At 34.9% G+C, this 20,782-nt stretch overlaps 1 protein-coding gene and 1 long non-coding RNA gene across 33 annotated transcripts in view; one reads left to right on the top strand and one right to left on the bottom strand.

The window, feature by feature from the left end:
- LOC126929011 (acetylcholine receptor subunit alpha-like) overlaps positions 1 to 20,782 on the top strand; it is a 406,609-nt gene that overhangs the window by 323,411 nt on the left and 62,416 nt on the right. For all 12 annotated transcript variants that reach the window (XM_050744977.1, XM_050744983.1, XM_050744981.1 and 9 more), the window contains one exon: positions 3,092 to 3,228. In XM_050744977.1, the coding sequence (XP_050600934.1) occupies positions 3,092 to 3,228 (137 nt within the window). The remainder of the gene's footprint in view (positions 1 to 3,091; positions 3,229 to 20,782) is intronic.
- Positions 1 to 20,782, bottom strand: part of LOC126913833 (uncharacterized) — a 380,764-nt gene that overhangs the window by 305,796 nt on the left and 54,186 nt on the right. For 8 of the 21 annotated variants that reach the window (XR_007709431.1, XR_007709426.1, XR_007709435.1 and 5 more), the window contains 6 exons: positions 20,056 to 20,398; positions 18,714 to 19,980; positions 18,153 to 18,643; positions 13,098 to 18,071; positions 11,931 to 12,326; positions 9,492 to 11,124 (listed from right to left, as the gene is read on the bottom strand). This is a non-coding gene — a long non-coding RNA (uncharacterized LOC126913833). Of the gene's footprint in view, positions 1 to 9,491; positions 11,125 to 11,930; positions 12,376 to 13,097; positions 18,072 to 18,152; positions 18,644 to 18,713; positions 19,981 to 20,055; positions 20,399 to 20,782 lie in introns of those variants that run through there. The other 13 variants (XR_007709444.1, XR_007709442.1, XR_007709427.1 and 10 more) reach the window with 13 other exon arrangements.

The raw sequence follows: 20,782 nt of genomic DNA, 5'->3' as shown, positions 1-20,782 counted from the left end.
TAACAAAATTCTAACTATCAAATTTATCTAATTCTGCTTTATTAAATACGTAATTTATATGCAAATAAATTATTGCTTTACAAGAAAAAAATAATATATACAATCTAAGGAAATTATAACTATCAAATTTATCTAACCCTGCTTTATTATCCACATAATTTACACTTTCACAGAAGGATGTGCTTAAATTAGAAATCCGTAGGGAAAGGTATTAGGGAAGAAGAAGAAATCCAGCATCTCGGTTTATCCGTTTTCTGCTGAATGCTTCAATTATTTCGTAACGTCGAATAAGGAGCGTAGCTTGCTGGAAAATCAAATTACAAGATCGTTTCACGAATGCGTCATACGTTCGAAGTTGAGCATGGTCGTGGTGATAGTGTTCTCTTTATTCTCGATATTAGACAAGATCCAATTTACCGTGAGTTCGGAAGGTGTGTCAACTATCAATATAGAACAATATTGACCCAATTGTACCGTGGAAGGCAGTCTGTGTGCTAACGTACTATAAACCCGATAGATCCTGTTGTTCGTGGCCGGAAACGTAACTCGGAAACTCGGGATTAATAACGGCGGAACGTGTCGCAGCAAGATAACTATCTAAGACATTCTACTTTCCGTAACCAAAGCACACAGTAATCCAGATCGATGATTCGGAAACATTTTGCCAAAGATCAACTTTCTCGAATTGCCATTCTGAAATTGAATTTCTATCGTTATTATTCTCTTAATGTTTAATTAACACTGTAATTACTAGGCTTGTTCCTGCAAGGCAGGAAGATCCACCTCGTGCTTCGTGACTGGAACAAAAAACCAAAAAAGGATTAAATTATTATATATTTTTCTTCTGGGTGGATTAAACAACGGCAGAAGAAAAGTTTATTTAAATAATTGTTATAGCACCTTAAAGTTTTTTTTTCTTTTCTTTTTTTTTTTAAGAACACTTCTATTTTTAAATCCGCCAAAATGTTTAATTTTACATTTCTTTCTGCCATTGTTTAGTTCACCTAGGAGAAAAATATATAATAATTTAATCCATTTTTGGTTTTTTGTTTCCGTTAAGAATTACGAGGTGGATCTTCCCGGCCGATTGAAAACTGCAGCGAAAAGACGCCCATGAAATAGGCTTAGAAATCTGTTATAATTTTTGTTTAATTTAAAAAAAATTTTTTTGTACTCGTTAAATATACTAGGTATATAAATATGAAACCGGAAATTTTGTATAGAAAATACACGTTTATTGTATGAAAATGATTAAAAATATTTTATTCGAAGTATTGCCCATCGCTAGCTATACATTTTTCCCACCTGTCTGGCAATTGGTGGATGCCACGCCAAAAAAAACTGTCGCTCTTTTGTGGCAAACCTATCATCGAGGCATTTTCGTACATCTTCGTAAGAAGTGAAGTGCCGGTCAGAAAGTGCGTGTCCCATCGATGCAAATAAATAGTAATCGGACGGAGCCAAGTCTGGTGAGTAAGCCGCGTGCGAAAGTATTTCCCAACTGAACGCTCCAATCGTTTCCTTGACCGGTTCTGCTGCATGTGATGGTGCATTATCATGAAGCAAAATTACTTTGTGTTGCTTTTTTTGATATTCTGGTCGTTTTTCGCGCAAAGCTCGATTCAAATCGATCATTTGTTGTCGGTAGCGCTCAGTATTAACGGTTTCGCCAGGTTTTAACAGCTCTTAATAGATCACGCCCTTCTGATCCACGTTCTTCGTTCCTTACGTCAAAATTGCCACTTCTGAATTTTTTAAACCACTCAAAGCACTGTGATTTACCAAGAGCATGCTCACCGTAAGCTTCGACAAGCATTCGATGCGATTCTGCGGCAGTTTTCTTCAAATGATAACAGAAAATCAATGCTGTCCGCAAATCGTAGTTTCCAGGCACAAAATTCGACATGTTCAACACTATTACAAACTATGCTGTTGTATGAAACTTGTATTGTTCTGAGTCAAAAATGTTTGTGAGATGTCAATAAAGACTTTTGGCATCAATGACGCAGTTTAGTGATAACTACTTTATCAGCTAGGGCCATCTATAGACAAATTCCGGTTTCATACTTACAGACCTGACATATAAAACCATATCTCAAAGTTCAATAACTTCATTTCTTTCTTTCCCTTCTAAAAAGAATCACAGAAAAGCGCTGTTTTAAAACATTTTAATTCAATTTACAGAGAATTCTCAAAATTGTTATAAACCTAATGCATACATTACTTTTATAGAAAGAATCGCGGGAAAAAGACCATGCAATAAAACTATCAACAAGTACTACAAAAAACTTGTCAAGCAAAAAATCAGTATTCAAATAAAGGTTACAAAATTAAAAAAATTTGTTTAAGGTGCGAGAAATATTTATGCGGCAAATGTACATTTGATGATAAGATAACTTGTAAAAAATGCAGCAAAGTTGAATAAGATATATCTCTATGTAAACAAAAGTGTAATTCTATTTAAGTCGATAATTGAAATTAAACAAAAGTAAATTTAGACGAAATTTTATGAAAGTTCATCATTTTATATACATTTAGTTATAAATTAACCATTATCTAAGTCAAATCATAAAAACTATTACTTCTTTAATCACCGGTCATTTTGACCGCACACGATAGAAATAGATATATAGGAAATGTCGGTAGATTTAGTGTTAATATCGTTATAAAAACATAGTTAAATAAATAAAAAACACAGTTAGATAAATTTATCGCGAGATATAGTTTTAGCGGACTTAACTACCTTTCACTTCAAATACTGTAAACACTGTTTCAAATAAACCCTTTAAATTACCTTGATTTACTTTGAAAGAAATTACCAATTATTCGCTTACGTAGTTTATCCAATGTAAATATTATACATGCGCATATGACTGTTAGTTTATTAAAATGCTTTGAATCATGGACTGTTCTTGATTAGCTTTTCGAGTCGCGGGTCGCGTGTTCCAATTTTGTTTTCGTGTTACGAATCGCGCGGGGCGCGGGACGCGACGCTAATACTCGCATTTCACATCATGTTACTTAAACGCGTGGCCTTCGATATTTCATCGATGGGAAAATTCAGTTTTAATGGAATAAATTCTCATTACAGGTCACGCTCTCCATTTCCATTCTCATCAGCCTTCACGTGTTTTTCCTGCTGGTCGTCGAGATCATTCCACCTACGTCGCTGGTCGTGCCGCTGCTTGGAAAGTACCTGATATTCGCCATGATACTCGTCTCGATAAGGTAAGTGCTCGAAACATATTCCGAATAATTCAAATAGTCGTCTGTTAGCACAGACTTCTCCGGTATATCGCACTGTACAAAGGTTCCAATATGATCTTCGAGCGGCGCAAGTTCCGCATTTGCCCGGAAACACGTTCACCGAGTTCGCCGCGTATTTGCGGTTGCATCGAGGCAGAAACGTCAAGTGGTTTGCAGACAAGCTGCAAACTTTGCCTTCGTGCAAAAAATATTTATTCGTTCCCAGAGATAAATACGCTGGGAATCGAAGTTTTTCTCGCTTCCGCGAACCTGTAAATCAAATTTAGTTTATTGTAGCGATTCAATTTTTCCCATTGAATTTCACGCACGCGTAAATCTCGTTGCGTTCGATCACCGCGTTTCGCTTTGCCTTTTCTCATATTATTCGCGAAAGTTAGATTGCGGAGGACACATAACGTAATTTCGTTTCATTTGTTAACGGCCTATAGCCCAATTATACGCGTACCTGCATGAATATTAACACTAGAACTACCGATAGTTAACACGAAGCTATTTCTACCAGAGCCAGTGAAAATGACTGGTCTTTAAAAAATACGTAATAATAGAATATTTTTATATCTATTGATTTATTACTTTCTTACAGAAGCAATTCCACGTTATGTAGTAGATTTTTGGTGTTATTAATTCATCTGGGATCCCTAAACGACGGTTGACACATTCTATTGATATCATCCTATTGAATGATACGCAGTAAAAATTTTAAAAACGTGTGGCAAGTTGTACAAAACCAGGAAACTGGTTAATTGGAATTCGATAAACAGATTGCAGGATCCTTTTACATTTTGACAAGTACCAGTCGTTTTGACTGGCATTGGTATAAGTAATCTTAATACAAAATTATTTTGAGTTTGAATACGTAAAAGACAAAATAAAACTCATTATATTATTCATTCCGTTATCGTTGCGAAAGTCATTACATCATTGTGAAAAAAATATAACATGAAGTAGAAATTTTAAAATAAAATTGTAAACCCAGTCGATTTGACTGGTGTGGTAGTTTTAGTGTTAAACCGTCCTTTTATTTGGTTCTTGAGCCAAACATGTATTTTCCATCCTCTTCGTGATTTAAAAAATATTGTTAGCGATAATATTAAAATATTGAAGACGTTAAAATATTCCTTACCCTCATGATTCAATTAGTGTTTTTTTACTTAGCTGTTTTATATTAAAATATCTCAGTTCAGCCATAAGGTGATATTAAAATAAAAGGAATCTTCATATACATATAGTGTTAACGCCATAAACAACAACTACGGGCATAGCCCGTAGTACGATGATCGGGCCAAACGTAAATATTACGGACATAGCCCATAGTAGATGATCGGGCCAAACGTAAATATTACGGGCATAGCCCGTAATACGTGATCGGGCCAAACGTAAATATTACGGACATAGCCCGTAGTACGTACTATACAAGTCGTGCGAATGGCTCGAAGACTGCGCGAGCTTGTTTACGTTTTCGGCCCAAAATTCTCGAACGTAAATCGTAGGTTAAGGGGTTAAGCGTCCATTGATGAAACCTGTGACTTCTGAATTTGAATTGCGTTGTTCAAGATATTGTTTGACATGCTCTGCCTCTATTCTTGTATCGTACTATTTGTCGTTATCGGTGGATCCGGAGTTCTGTTAGCAGATTTTTCCGTAGAATCGAGAGCGGACTTTGAAAGCGAAACGCAACTGGAATAGGGAAATTAGTGCGATTACAATTACTGCGATTTTCCTAAGACACTTGAGAACACTTCAACTTACCTAAAATGCGATATACTTGGGATCTTCTTGTGTTTAGTGGTACTCGGGCGGTTTTGATCCATTTTGGCAGATACTTGTGGCAGCATATTGTGTTCAGTCCGTGAGACTGAGCAACACTATGCAAAATTTCATTGTATTATCGAGTGTTGAAGAAAAAGATGGTTTCTTAAAATTCTTTCTACAGTTTTCTTATTGTACTGTATTTTTATTTCATACAATGGTCCAGCTTTGATCAATTATATATGAAATTAAGAAATGTTGAATAAACTTAAAGCTACACTTAAAATGCATTATTTAAAGCGGTACAACGCGTAGTGTTAATGTGTCATTTATGTTACTTCTGAATTTTTTAATCCTTTCCAATCGAGGATTACTCGAATACAAATAAACATCCATTAAGTTTTAAATATTTGGTATTTATTTTACAAGCAAATAACGTTATAATGACGTGATAGAGTGAGAATATTATTCCAAACTATAGCTACGATAAATAAGTCGCAGAAAGTTTTGTGTTTTATGCTATACATATCTTTCCATCTTCAGCTGTATTAGCTTAGCTAATCGTAACATGGTTTCCATTGAATAAATCGTTTCTGTGCAAGTAAAATAAAGAAGCAAACTACTATATACTTTAATACGTTAATGAATGTCGAAATGAAAAGGAACGTTCGAAATGAAAGCTGAAAACTGGATGTTTTACTGCGGGGCATAATTACAAACCACGCCTCGACGTTTCAGGAAATTATCTTTAATTGACTTAACTATAAACACTCGCACGAAACTTTCAGACAATATCTTGCCTGTAATCTAAATTAGACTTTAAGGTTGGATAACTTGTAAAAGTGACGTATGCTGATGAGAATTTTTAAATTGAAAGTAATTAACTTTTAACTCTAATTTGTCACATATTTATGCAAAGACAAGGAAAGGGAGAGCAATATAATAGTTTGACAATTTTTTGTTAATAAAAGATAACGGAATAATCTAAAATGTTGGCACGAAATATTTCTGAGGTGGTATGTCGTGATAGGTGCGGAAGGAATACTCAGATGTTCAACGAAAAGTTTATTACTATTAACAATCAACAGGTCAACAATTTATACGATTCACACTTATGATTAACCATCGAGAGTTTACAATCGCGTATCTCGTCTTGTGTTTGCTTCGCTATGATGCTGAATCTTTCGCACTTCGCGGCTTGAGGCAGAATGACTCTTTTGTTCGAAACCAAACGGATTCTTTCCTTAGTTACCCTTCGATATCCCTACTACACACGCGTTTATTAGATGTACCGCGGCGGTTGCCGCGCATGCATTCTTCCGAACATTCGGCGGAAGAACCATAGGGATATCGATGGCACATTAGACACGTCGACCTTACGCTTTGAAGGTATAGCGCTTTGTGTCGCGAAGTCGTTGGAAAGTTCCGTGCTCGAGTGCCGCCACAATTCAAATCGATGATGCAAACTTTACATCGTAAGATACGAATTCAAAACTTAAATGATCTTATGAAAAAGATCTTTTGGACAAAATAACATTGTTGATCGTTGCACACGTATAAGCAATGTTACACGAGTCCCTTCAAGTAGTGTAACTTTGTCCTGACTGTTTTCCTAAAACCATAAATAAAAGATAGAAGATATTTAGGTGTTTCTATTTACATAGATAGCACGACATATAGGCATATACGCGTAAAGTAAATATATATGTATTATGTATATAACACAATATGTAGAAATTAAAAGAACAACTAATCGAATAATACCAAATAGCCTGATTAAAAAATAACTACAAAATAATATTAATTAAATATTGCAAAAATTAAACAGTTGAGTGAAAGAATATTCTTTCTAAAATTAAGAGAAAAAATAAAACCAAATAAAAATTTATTTACTACAAAAATTACCTGATGTTTTTATTCAATTTGAAAAAGGATGTATGCAATGTCATTTCCGGTTTAAAGAGATTTTCGAATATTTGATATCGAATATCTTAGAGAATCTTGCAGCCTACGAAATGTCTCGCTGTCAACATATTTCACCCTTTTTCCCACTTTTCTGGTAACGGTCGTTCATCTTCGTGTATAGAAGCAAACATCTCTGCATATTCCATGTATACACGAAACGTCTTGAATTACCAAGAGGGAGAAACAAGTAATGTATATTCTTGACTTGCTACTCGATTCCAAATTGAATTTGCCGGAAGCATACATACGAAGATTCGGATGCATAACATCTACTAGCTTACTATATTTACAGATTTTTACTTCTAAGTTGTTGCCAATTTCTCCCAAACATTGGATTTCAGATATTTGTTTCTCAGCTGAGGAAATTCTTGGATTAGTAATTCAATGTTCTGACAAAATTTTAATCAGCTACTTAAAGTCCAAGGAAATTATTAATAATTTTGTAATCTACAAATTAATTTTTCTCAATCTGTCTGGAAACAAATCGATTCTTCTATAATCTTCATCTGTTTTATCGTCGAATTTATTTGTATTATTCTTCATCATTTCGATTTGAAGCTTTGAAAATATTATTTTCCAATACATTTTATATGCTTTGTTACGAACACAAATTACGAATTACAGATATGTTATTTCCTTAAATTCTTAGGTTTTAGATTACAGATTTTCAAAAATGAATAAAGTTACAAATCACCGGTACAGGTTTCGAAACAATTTCATTATTATATATAATATATTATTATATAATAATACAATTACATATCCAATTGCAAAACATTCTACATATAATAACTGAAAAAAGGAACCCAATTTTTCCTGTTTAATCTAATTCTTGTTCCGTCTATATAAACTTCAATTAATCGTGTTACATTAAAAAGATAATATTTATTATATTATATTTATATATGAGTAATTATATTATGTTATATATAAGGATAATATTTATAATATTTAATATATATATTATATATTATATTATAATATTATTATATTTAATATATACTATATTAAATTATAATATTAATATAATAAAATTAATAAATTATTACTATATTAATATTGTAATATAATGTTATAATGTATATTATATATTATAATAAATATTGTAATAATATTAATATATATATACATTATTCACATCTACGTTTTAAATAACAAGATTCAAGAAAAAATAACAAATCGAGTAGCGTTTTTATACGATGCATTCAGACATTCAAGCAAACTAAAATACACACTATACGAAAATAATCTGATAGGTTTATGACACAGATGGGTAAAATCCACTGTCTTTCGAAAGTGCTGGCAAAGGACACATTATCTTCGTAATTGGAGCCTCGAAAGCCATGAATTACCATACATTTGGCAGTGCTTCCTATGCTGCAGTTTCTTTAGTTACAGAGATATCACAAACCTGAAATGCTCGTTCGTGGGCGAAGGTCAAGATTGACGTATTTGAGATATTGCACGAGATATATGACAAGTTAGGAATATTGGGTTTATTGTAGAATTGAGAATGGGCAGCTGGTATCGTGGTTCCAATGATTGCTCGAATTCTATATATAATCGAATATCCTGAGTAATGTTGCATTCAAGGTTGCCTCTTACATTTTTTTTTTTTTATTTTTTTGTAAGAGTATTGCAAGTTGATGTTGGCAAAGTAACGGTATGACTAGCGAACCCTTTGCTTTGAAACTTTTACGTTTAGGTTATGTTAGGTTATGTTAGGTTACAACCCCTGACCACTATGAAGTGCATGGGGATGACGTCTGTCACAGAAGAGGTTACGGAAGAGGGTCACAGAAGGGGTCATGAAAGGTCAAGAAGTCTTCACGTACCTACGTAGACCTGTCTTAACGTTTATGACAAGCCCAAGCTTCGTGGGATTAGATCAAACTAAGAGCGAAAAAACAGACTGGTCGACGCGGATTGGCATCAGCATCGTTGTATAAACATTCAGAAGCATAGAAAAAGCATAGTACAAAAATACAGAAAATAATGAGTATGTATAAACGATGTTTCATTATATGTTATACAGGGTGTTTCATTTTTATCCTGTCAAACAGTGTCAACATATTTTATGATTAAGTGAGAATAGAATAAAATGTTACTAAACATAGGGTCGTAAATGCTTTCTTATGGAGTTATGACAAAGATATCAAGATTATAGATGACTGGTTTCTTGTTTGTGTTTACCATTAGCAATCATTGGAACTGGTCATGTTAATGTGTGTTGTAATACTACGTACATATGTAGCTGGTATTAACGATAATTTATAATCTTGGTATTTTTGTTATAACCTTGTAATAAAACATTTACGACTCCATGTTTATGTAATATCTTTCCCTTATTTTTAATTATTCGTAGAATAATGTTGACACTGTTCGGTGGGATCAAGATGAAACACCCTGTATTTATAACGTATAATGATATTCATCGCGAATACGTATGTTACAAATTTCGTTGCGTATGAACATTTTTGTTCAAGTTGACTGACAGAGGAACAAGTGGATGAATTTGTAATAGAAAAATATATTGAAATAAGTATGGGTATAAGTATAGGTACAAGTATAATGTATGCTGACCCAGATCCTCACTCTTTCAGTGTTACAATAGAAGAAGGATAGGGAGCATATTCATATGTTTATAGCAAAGGACATTATCAAAAGGTTAACCTTGGTGTGTAGCTTTAGCTGAGGGCTACAAGAAACAGCAATAGAAATCTCTTTCAGCGTTACAATACAATAGGAATATATTTTCATCGTTCATATGTTTATAGCAAAGGACGTTATCAAAAAGTTAACCTTGGTGTGTAGCTCTAGCTGAGGGCTACAAAAAACAGCAATAGAAATCTCTTTCAGCGTTACAATACAATAGGAATATATTTTCATCGTTCATATGTTTATAGCAAAAAACATTACCAAAAAGTTAACCTTGGTATGTAGCTCTAGCTGAGGGCTACAAGAAACAGCAATAGAAATCTCTTTCACTCTTTCAGCGTTGCAACACAATAGGAATATATTTTCATCGTTCATATGTTTATAGCAAAGAACGTTACCAAAAAGTTAACCTCGGTGTGTAGCTCTAGCTGAGGGCTACAAGAAACAGCAATAGAAATCTCTTTCAACGTTACAATACAATAGGAATATATTTTCATCGTTCATATGTTTATAGCAAAGAACGTTACCAAAAAGTTAACCTTGGTGTGTAGCTCTAGCTGAGGGCTACAAAAAACAACAATAGAAATCTACTTACAGCTGTTTTGTTTCCAGACCTTGTAGCCCAAAATAAAATTTATATTCAAGAACACAATAATATGAACCTCTCCTTATTTTGAATTTTTTTCACTGAATTGTATTCTCTTCGTAACAGCAGTCTCCAGATCACGGATATACAAAAGAAAAAGATGTAGAGCTTTTCTTGAAGAAATTACTTCAACAAATTTTATATCCTGACTTTTCTATTTTTTCGATTAACTCAATTACGATTGAGAAAATGACGTAAAGAATTATGTGTATTCGTTCGAGCCACATAAAATCCAGCGCAATGACCTCTTGAATTTGGCACTGAAGAAAACAACACACAGCACTGTTCGAATATTTTTACACGATTAATAAGAACAATGTTCAAGATTTCATTTCTTCGTCGATTTACTGCCTCGACACGTTGTTCTAAAAACTATCTGATTTACTGCTTACTATCGATACATCTTGCAGAATCTTGGAAGCACGTCACGTTTGCTGAGTTTCTCCACGGCGGATGGAAATTAGGATTTTCGTATAAAACTCTTCTCACAGCCTGATCAGGCAATCCCACAGCGAGAACATGTTGAATACCTGAATGCTCTAGAGAATTGGTAATGGCTTACCTCGTTGCTTCAATATCCCACTATCTTCCAACTCTGTAGACTCTAAGCACCGGTTTCATTTTTGAATCTACGCCTCGTGGTTTTGAAATTTCGCAGTCCAAAATGTGCATATAATGATTGTCACAGCGTGTTCCATTGTGCACCATGATAATCATTGAAATATACCGCTGTAGGTGTTTCACGCTTTTCCAGCCGAACTTTTTGGTATATTTTATGGATATAAATAAAAAAAAGAATGTTACGTAAATACACAGTGGCTCACTATAATCTGTGAACACTGATCACAGGACACATTATATTCATTTTGTACGTGTTATACGTACAAAGTATTTTGAAATTTTGTTAGCCCTATACTACGACGCTATTTTGCCTGAATTGATGTCTTCGGTGTTCACAAAATGCGAAGAAGATATTTTTGAATTTACGAAAGTGGATATAATGGACTTATTTCTCTAATATTTAATCTTTAGTGTACTTTAATGAAAGGAGGGATTATTTTAATAAGTGGAGAGATAAAAGGGAATTTGTTAGGAAGAAAATAAAAATGCTTTTATTTTATAACTTTCTAGTAACTTTTTAAATAAGAAGATTAAATCAGCGGGTATAAACTAAGGATTAAAAACTTTTTACAATGCACCATCATTCCTGTAAGTACATCTTTCCGTTAAAAAACCTTTTTAAATACTATCAGAAAATAAACAAGGATACGCATTATGTATCTCTTCGTATGAAACACCAAAAACAATTTTATCCGAGGCTCGAAGAATATTTCCTATAGACTTAAATTACAAGACTGCGAATTTTCATGAATTCTTCACAAAATTGCAAAACATGCACGTAATATGAAAAAATATATAAAATATCCAAGATATAGTGTTTTCTGTAATACCTGGTAAATAGAACAATTTTCTACCTTTAGAAAGGCTTAAGTTTCTTAACTATATCGCCAAAAATATGAATTTCCATAAAAGTCCAGTCTATAAACTACATTCTGCGATATATAGCGTGACATAAAATTACGTTGTAAATTTCCATTACAATGTATAACAATGCAATGTAAACTACATAAATCGTAAGACTTACTTCTGTTACTGGGATTAGTATAGAGGGAACTATACACGTGCGTTTTATTGCCACGCCAGTGATTTGCCTCTACAGCGTGGGATTTATGGCCGAGTTGTCCCCCTTTCGATTTCCCGCTATTCGTCGTTTCGCCTTCTACGTCGTTTCCTCCGCACCGCCTCGTCTTTCTTATCATCAAAATTTTGTGTCACATGTCGGATATATGTAGGTATCTGTTCGCGATTCCAATTTAATGGGGCGATGTTCTCGTGTCGAGTGATCAAACCGAGGGACTTTACACAGTCTGATTTAACTCTGATCTTTCTACTTCTCATGCGGCCTCTGTTCTTGGCGATAACACGAAACGACTCAACTCCGATTGTCCCGTATAATATTTTCCAAGATTCAACGTAACCGCTGAAAAGTGCATACGATTTCATCAGTTTAAATATAAACATGCACGATCCTGAAAAACATTTGAAAATTATAAATGCGATTTTTGGCAATGTGACTAATGAAAAAGGGAAAAATATACAGAGAGCGTTAGGCGGAGCTTTAGATTATTTCGTGAGAATATTTGCGCCACGCAAACAGCGATTAACAATTTAATTTATCAGTTTATTAGGTGTTCTAACGAATAATCGAAATATTTCAGTGAAACTCAAAGTTTGTTTAAAACAAAATACAAGTGGTTCGAGTTAAATATTTGCCGCTGCTTTCTACGACTTTAAGCCATCCATCAGGCAAATGATGATGAGATTCCATCACGGAAAAATGCTGTGTCTCTAGACGAGATCGATTATTCAGTTGTACGCTGAATATATTAAATATGGGTTGAACAAGTCGTAATTCATCTGTGCTTCTGCCATTTATCGAATGCTGCTAACAATAGGTAATAAATCTTGCATTGTTTTTACCAATATGAAAATTACAATAGAATGTAATTCAGAATTATTTATAAAAATTTTAAAAAGAATTATATGTCTTGCGTTTAGAGATCGTCTTTTCAACGTGAAATGTCCTAAACGATGCAAAGCTACTTCACATTTTTATATCACGACATTGTACCACGTCAGAAAAATTTACTTATAATTCTCAATGAGAATTGATTGTAAAATTCGTCCAAATAAAAAAAAAACATTTTTATAAAATGTGAAATACAAAATATACAGAACTTTTAAAACTTACAATTGTTAGTATTTATCGGTATAATATAGCAATCTAGTGTAGTGTTATTAAATATAGGTTTGGGGTTGATATTCAATAGATTCACACAGATTGAATATTACTTTTTATATTTCACCACCTCGCACAAAACGTCAGAACACACCAGATACGCTTGGGCAATTAACACGTGGTCGACTTCTAAGACAAAAGAGCGTCGTTAAAAGTCGTACCAACTTAGTTTATAGGAACTAGCGATCATACCAACTTAGCGTTTCTCAACATGTAGAAGAGGAACTATTGAATTCACATACTTAAACTGCAGTATATTTATACATTACAATACATTGCACATTGTACAAATAAAAAACAACAACGATATATATCACAGATGAAATACAATTGTATCTGTACGTCACAATCATTGCACATATATTTACAAATAAAAAACATCAACGCTATATGTCACATATAAAATGCACCTGTATTTGTACTTTACAGTCACTGTACGGATATTTACAAATGAAAAATAGCAGCGATATATAAACCACAGATATGTGTGTTTCATAACAAAATTCATAACATAATTCATCGCGTTTCTAATTGATCACCTGCTAATTTCTAATGTAATATGTTTAAAGCAGCTTGTATCGAAAAATTATACAAAGAATGCTCAAACTGTCATATGCATAACCGTTTTAAATATTTTCCTCTTAAAATCAAAAGAATCGTAATAATAATAATCATAATAATAGGTAATAATAATAATTGCAAATAATAATATAATAATAATATTAGGTAACAATAATAATCATAATCGCGTGTACATTAGAAAAGAAAAGGATTTTAACACGCGGTTTCGTTTGGTTCTCGTACTTTCTCTTGTAGCTTTTCAGCATAGAACTAAAATTGCCGATTAGAGTGGCAAAAACTATACATATGTACATATGTTTGGAAAAATGACGAGAAGAGTGGCCCGTTTTCATTCGTTGCGCCGGTTTCATTTTCCTTGCACCTTATCGGAATGCGAGTTGTCGAAAGTCTTGCTGATTATCAAAGTGCGTCATCGCGATATTCAACCGCCAAACAAAAGGTTTTTGTTTTCGGATCTGGGTTATCACACAAATGGACCGTGCGGCCCACCTTATTCTGAACAGGTAGACACGCTATTCGAACGAAACGTTTATAATGTGCATCGGCGATATTAATTCGAAACGAGTGTGTCGACGATCACGTTGCCAAAGTTTTTAAAAAATACAGACAGGCTTTCGCAGACAGCATTTTACACGAAGACTTTTTAATCTATCTCTAAAATCAAACGAAATATGCATATTTCATGTATTGTAATAAATTTCATTTTACAATTCGTTACGCGTTCATTTATCCGTACAAAGATATTTCTTTCATTATATATAGCCAGCGAGCAATATTATTTCAAAATTTCGATTCTTTATATTAATAACTTTTTAACGTGCTTGCTACGCTTACTGACCATATTTCTGTGGAACTGTTAAACCTGCAGTGCAAATAACCAAAGAGTTGAAGACCAACTGTCGACCTTTAACTTTCTAACCTGAAACTACTACTGGGAGATTTAATTCCCTTTTATTGATGTTTTATTAACATTCTTATCAAACACATTGTGATCAAACTGGCATCATTTGGATTTATATTACAGCGAATAGGAATAATTGTTTTATCGCCATTCAAAAATCTAAAGTGCAAATCTTTCTACATAATTAAACCATTTCTTCTTTATGGAAAAATAATTTGAAGAATTTTTTAAAAGTGCTTCATGCTTTTTGCAATATTTTTAACGTTTATATACTTTGAACTTGGAGTAACATAAATAAATTATAGTATAATAAACAAGCATACACAAACGGACTATATTATTTCATATAATTCTACGTTCGACCCTAACTTTTGGAACTTTGCAAGCCCAGACATCGACAAATATGTTCGACTCTTCCTTTACACTGGGTAAACACGTTTGATCTAGCTTGAAACAAGTTTCGGGATTAGTTTCATGCTCGTTCCGCCTAGAGGCGATTATAGTGTGTAATTTAGAGTGCAATTTGAGCATGAGCCACAATTGCGATACTCCGCGAAATTGAGGCCATTAAGTATTACGATACGCTAATTCACCGAATTCACGAAATTTACTTTTCTTCCGAGAAATTGTTCTACGGATATTTGCAACGAAATTTTTATTTAAATTACATCAAAATGCTCTGAATTATTTGCAATGTAAATTTACGCAGCTGTCGTTGCCCTTTGAAAATCATTTTGTCTTTGGTTCTGGAATGTCTCTGTATCTCTTCAATGATACTATGATACTATGTTAATGATACTGACCAACTTATATTCGTTGTATCACACTCATCACACTCATATAAACTGAATTTATATTTAAAATATATCATGTCGATTTGCAAGTAATTCACGACTCTGTATCTTGGAAAATAGATATATTTTGAACACGATAGCTTTTTATTTATTGTCTTCAGTCGGCAGTTTTCAGATCGTGCAGGTTTTCATCAGCAAAGTTTGAACGATCAGTTTTAAATCTAGCAAATCACTTACAGGCAATTCTTTCATGACGAGCATCTTCTCTAGAAATAGCTCACGCTTCATTCGCAATTTCTAGTGCGTATTTCATTCTTCTAATAAGAAAAAGAAGCTTCAAATGCATCTTATTCTCTGGCACATTAAGTCTTTCGCAAATCAATTTATTTAAAACGTTTGCATGCTTAATTCGGCATATACGCAATATGAAATTTTTTTGTACAGAAACGAAAAAGTTATTCAGATGGTCTGTTTCAAAAGCATAATGAAATCATACATATGCCTACCTATTCCTACATCACTATAGATCATCTAAAGATATAGTTCAACGCTCTTCAACGTTCTGTTAGTAATTAACAAAACGTAGTGTTTTACAGATTTCTTGAAATTAAAATACCATTCCACTATGACGCATGTTAAAAGGTAAACTGCTTTTACTCCTATTAATGAAACTTATTACTTAACACTAGAACTACCGATAATTAACATGAAACTATTTCTACCAAAGGCAGTCAAAATGACTGGTCGTTAAGAAATACGTAATAATAGAATATTTTTATATTTATTGATTTATTACTTTCTTATAGAAGCAATTCCATGTTACTTAGTATATTTTTGGTATTATTAATCCATCTGGGATCATAATCCCTAAACGAGGGTTGACACATTTATAAAATTATAGACCCATCATTTTGACTGGTATTGGTATAAATAGCCTTGATACGAAATTATTTTCAGTTTGAATACATAAAAAAAAAAAACAAAATAAAATTCATTATATTCTTTTGGTTATCGTTGTGAAAGTCATTACACCATTGCGGGAAAGAATATAACACGAAGTAGGAATTTTAAAATAAAATTGTAAAACCAGTCAATTTGACTGATGTGGTAGTTCTAGTGTTAAATTACCCTCCAAGTATCTCCGAAGTATTCCCATTACGTAGTCCGAGTATCTCCTTAAAATTTAATGAATTTCGCGTTTCAACAGTGGACACTGAGTAACCGAAAACACGTCGGATCAACTTGATTAACATTTAAACGTTCGTAGCAATGAGATACGCTGATAAAACGAGATATTAATAGCGAATTCTACCAATGGAATGCGCGCAGCGTGTTTTAAACGCGTCTGACAGCTGCGTATCCCAATTTTGTACAAATCTGCTGGTTGATAAACGACAGAACATTGACCTCTCGCTGGAAGCAGCGGCATTGAAGAATTTTCACCGAGTAGGAACGAAACTGTCTAAGACACTCCCCTCCCTCTCTCCCTCCCAACTCCCGAAGAAGAAAAGAAAGGAAAGAAATAAAAGTGGCGAATATGAAACATAAAAAGAAGTTACGCGTGTTGCATGCATCAGGCACGCTGAACGCGTTACAAGTTCCGTTTTTACGTGCAGTAAAATACACATCCGACGCGGGAGACAAAGAGACAGCGATAAGGAGGAGGATAAAGTCGGCGAGGGAAGAAAGGGCAAAGAGAACGGAATAAAGGACCGAATGCAGCGAAAAGTCCTGAAAACGTTAATAACGAACGACCGAACCCGGAGACTGAAATCGTTGCGTCCCAGTTTGCGGCACTTTGTTGTCGACTTTAAAATCTTGGTTTTGTATGGCTCTAACAACCGGCAACACGACCGACAGTTTCTGTAGCTTTGGAGAACGTCCAGATCCGTGGTCACGGTCTTCTCTCTCTTTCTTTCCACTCTCCTTCCTTTCTCTCTCTCTCTTCCTTGTTTTTTCTTCCAGTTCATAAAGCTAATGTCTTGCTTCATCGTTTTTACAATCGGAGGTCGTTTCTTCGACGTCGGCGTGTGTAGGTGAAAGAAACGAAATTTTCATCTGCCGACTGCTCGCCCTGTCTCTTCATCTCGCCTTCGCCTTAAAACCTTTGCCACCTAACTCGCTATGAACTGCAACAGAATTCTTTCCCTCTTCGTTTCTTCCTTCTCGTGTCTCTTCCTTTCTCTTCTTCTCCTCTTTCTATCGTTCTCACTGCAATCTCCTGATTCGTTTCTTTATTATACCGTGTGTTTCGTGTCCAACCGCGATACAAGAGCCCTTTTACGCTTGTTTTATGTAGATTCGTCGTTATGGCGCTCTCGAGTGAGCTTGCACGTTGTTTATTATTCGTACGGTACCTCGTCCCACAGTTTTCGGCAGACCGGAGCAGCAGGATGATAGTTGCTCGAAGGATGTTGCATTTTAATTCTCCTCGAATTCCTGAAAACAGTCTGAGACAGTTTTGGATGTCTTTCAAGCATTGTCCATTGACGACTTTAGCGGTGTGACAACGACCATACCCAAATTCACGTCATTCCATACTACCTGACAGTGAACCATTAGGCTTTGACCTGACCTTCGCACATGGTACAACATTACATTTTCCCCATTACGTAGGGCAATCAGGATCCTCTCCTTGCTCCTCAACACCTACAAACGCAACATATAAAAACTGCAAGCATTCAATCATTGTGATATTATACTTAATCATTTTCGTGAATAAAAACCTACAAAATTATAAAGGCACAGCCTTTAATAATTAAGCTATTGCTCAGCTACTCCTTTTTTTATCATTAATTTTACGTGACAGCTGCGTCGTGCTTCTTGCTCTACTGACCTAAGCTCAATGGCCTTTTCTGTGTCATCTCTTCTTACACTTTTACTTCTTTTTCTTTTTGTATTTTTCTTATTCCACCGCTTTGTGTTCCTCTGGTCCTGGTTAGCTGGCGTTCAACTGCTTCTACCGTTGCAATACGATTCCGGAAGTCCATAGTGCCTCAAACACAACTTCGTACTAGGTTTACGCTTCGATCGCGATGTTCCTCTAATGAGCCAGCAGAATTTCCAGAATTTATCTAGCGTACTGCCTCGTTCTATGTACATCCTGTTTCCCATGCGAGTCCTTTGTCCAAACTTATTCACAGATAGACTACCTCCTTCTTACAGAGTATTATTTCCCTCTGAAACTCTGTTTTACATATGCTAATTTCGTGTCTGAAACTCTATTGTACATATGCTAATCAACTGTCCTAGATGTAATATCAAAATGTACAACATCATCTAACTAATTACCTGAACATACCACAAAAGAAAGGCTCCATGGAAGAGACTCTAGATCTTCTGAGAGACATTGGTTTATGCAACTTGCTACAGATTCGTTCTGTCCCTGGTCATTCTTAACCCTTTGAGTGCTCAATACCCGCGGCCTATGCGGTCCGTACGGACGGCGCGCGTCTAGCGCTGACGATCGCTGTGGACGGAATACTTTTTCGTTAGACTGAACTCTGTTGATTGACTATTCAAAGCGCAAATCGTAATAAGTTATAGTAATTCTTTTGCACGAGATTAAATGATTCAAGAGCGTTATTTTTTAGTTATTTTTAATTATTTATTATAAACATTGAAATTTACAGTTAACTAGAATTTGGGTAATAAACTAGAAAACAATAAACTAGAAAACTAAATTTAGTAAATATAACACAAGTTAATAATTTAGTTGTGTGTGAAAAATTCAGTGCTTGAGAAAACTAAAAAAACCAGATGTAGAGTTTTCTTACAAGTGGTGACCACTTCGACAATAACGAGGCACTATTGGCATTTGTTTACTGCCGTAAGGAATGCATTTATATTTATTTCACACAAACGTAATAGTATTACTTCTGCGTAGGTGTTCGGAAAAATTGAAAAACCCATACATGCGTCCTTAGTCCATGCCGGGCACTTACAGAAAACGCATATATACGTCCTTAGTCCACACCGATAGTTTTCGCCGGACACCTATATGCGCCCACAGCACTCAAAGCGTTAACGTGACACTAATAATCTTCAAAGATGGGCATCACCTTAAACACGCAATTGAAAGAAATGATATAAAATAAATATTTTTTAAAAAGATATCAAACGACTCTACTTGGCGTAAGCCGAATTTCATGGCCCCGCAGCAAACACGTTTCTTGTAACTTCTCGGTCGACTCCTGGTCAGTGGCAGACTGGATAATAAGAGGTCATCAACGAAGGTAATCTGGTGAATGATGCAGATGAATGAAGGCGTCTGAAGGATCCGTTGTGCATATCGAAAAGAGCATGGGTCCTACTACGCTGATCTGAAATACCGCGGATCTTTCGTATTCGCCGATTTCAAAGGTTTCATCCAGCATTTCAACGAAGAAGGCTTTTTATTCGTCATTTTTCCAATTTCTGGAAATCGTTTTCTCCCTTTGAAAAGCCTGTTAATGCCGTCGTAATGAACGCTCCGTGCGATTGATACCGACACTAAAGCGAAACAATGGTGCCGCCGATCGATCGTGTGCATCCTGGTTACGCTCCTCAGCTACGCGCTCTGAGACAATGCAAATGAAACGGAAGCCATGTCTGCCGCGGCAGGAAAAAATTTATGAGCATTGTCCGTGCTTACCACGCAAGCTGATTCGACGAATAAAACAGATGAACGCCAATGGAAACGTAGATCGATGCCGGGCACGAAGGTGGACCTGCTGTCGAGGATCAATTTAATTTGACGCTGTTCGCCGATGATCCCGTGAATAGGGACGAACGAGTATTCTTTCAGGCCGATTGTTCCTTCCCTTCTCTTCTCTCATCGTGGTTCTTCATCGAGATTTTTTCGCCTTCTGCGGCGATCTTTCACATTGTTTACGCGTTGAAGGGAAATGTGCTTTCGCGTTCAAATTCACGATATTCGAATCGTTGATCGACGTTTGAATCGGATGGTCGCGCGAGGAATGGCTGACGACGAAAGTCTGCAATCATTCGGAAATCAGTGGCTACGTAAATGTGCCAGTAGATAACGTTTAGTACGCGTGCAGTTTGTTCTGTTCGAGGCTTATTTAATTTAGTAGCAGCAGGGTTTGATTCAGTTCGAAGATACGTTGGCAAAAATTGGAAATTGTATAATTTGGAATAAGTTGGAACAATTTACAGATCAGAATAATATTCGGTTGCGTTTCTTGCGCGATTTTTAACGTCGACACAATACGATGAAAATTGATTATAGATACGAAATTCGAGAAACCGAATAACAAAAGAGTAAAACGAAAGAATGAAACGAAAAAAAAAGGAAAAAGTTAAAAATAAAAAGAGCAACCTGCTATTAAATAAATCAAGAAATTATTTAAACAAAAATT

The sequence above is a fragment of the Bombus affinis genome, chromosome 2 (assembly GCF_024516045.1).
Source record: "Bombus affinis isolate iyBomAffi1 chromosome 2, iyBomAffi1.2, whole genome shotgun sequence".
NCBI lineage: Eukaryota > Metazoa > Arthropoda > Insecta > Hymenoptera > Apidae > Bombus > Bombus affinis.
This window is presented reverse-complemented; position numbering and strand designations above follow the sequence as displayed.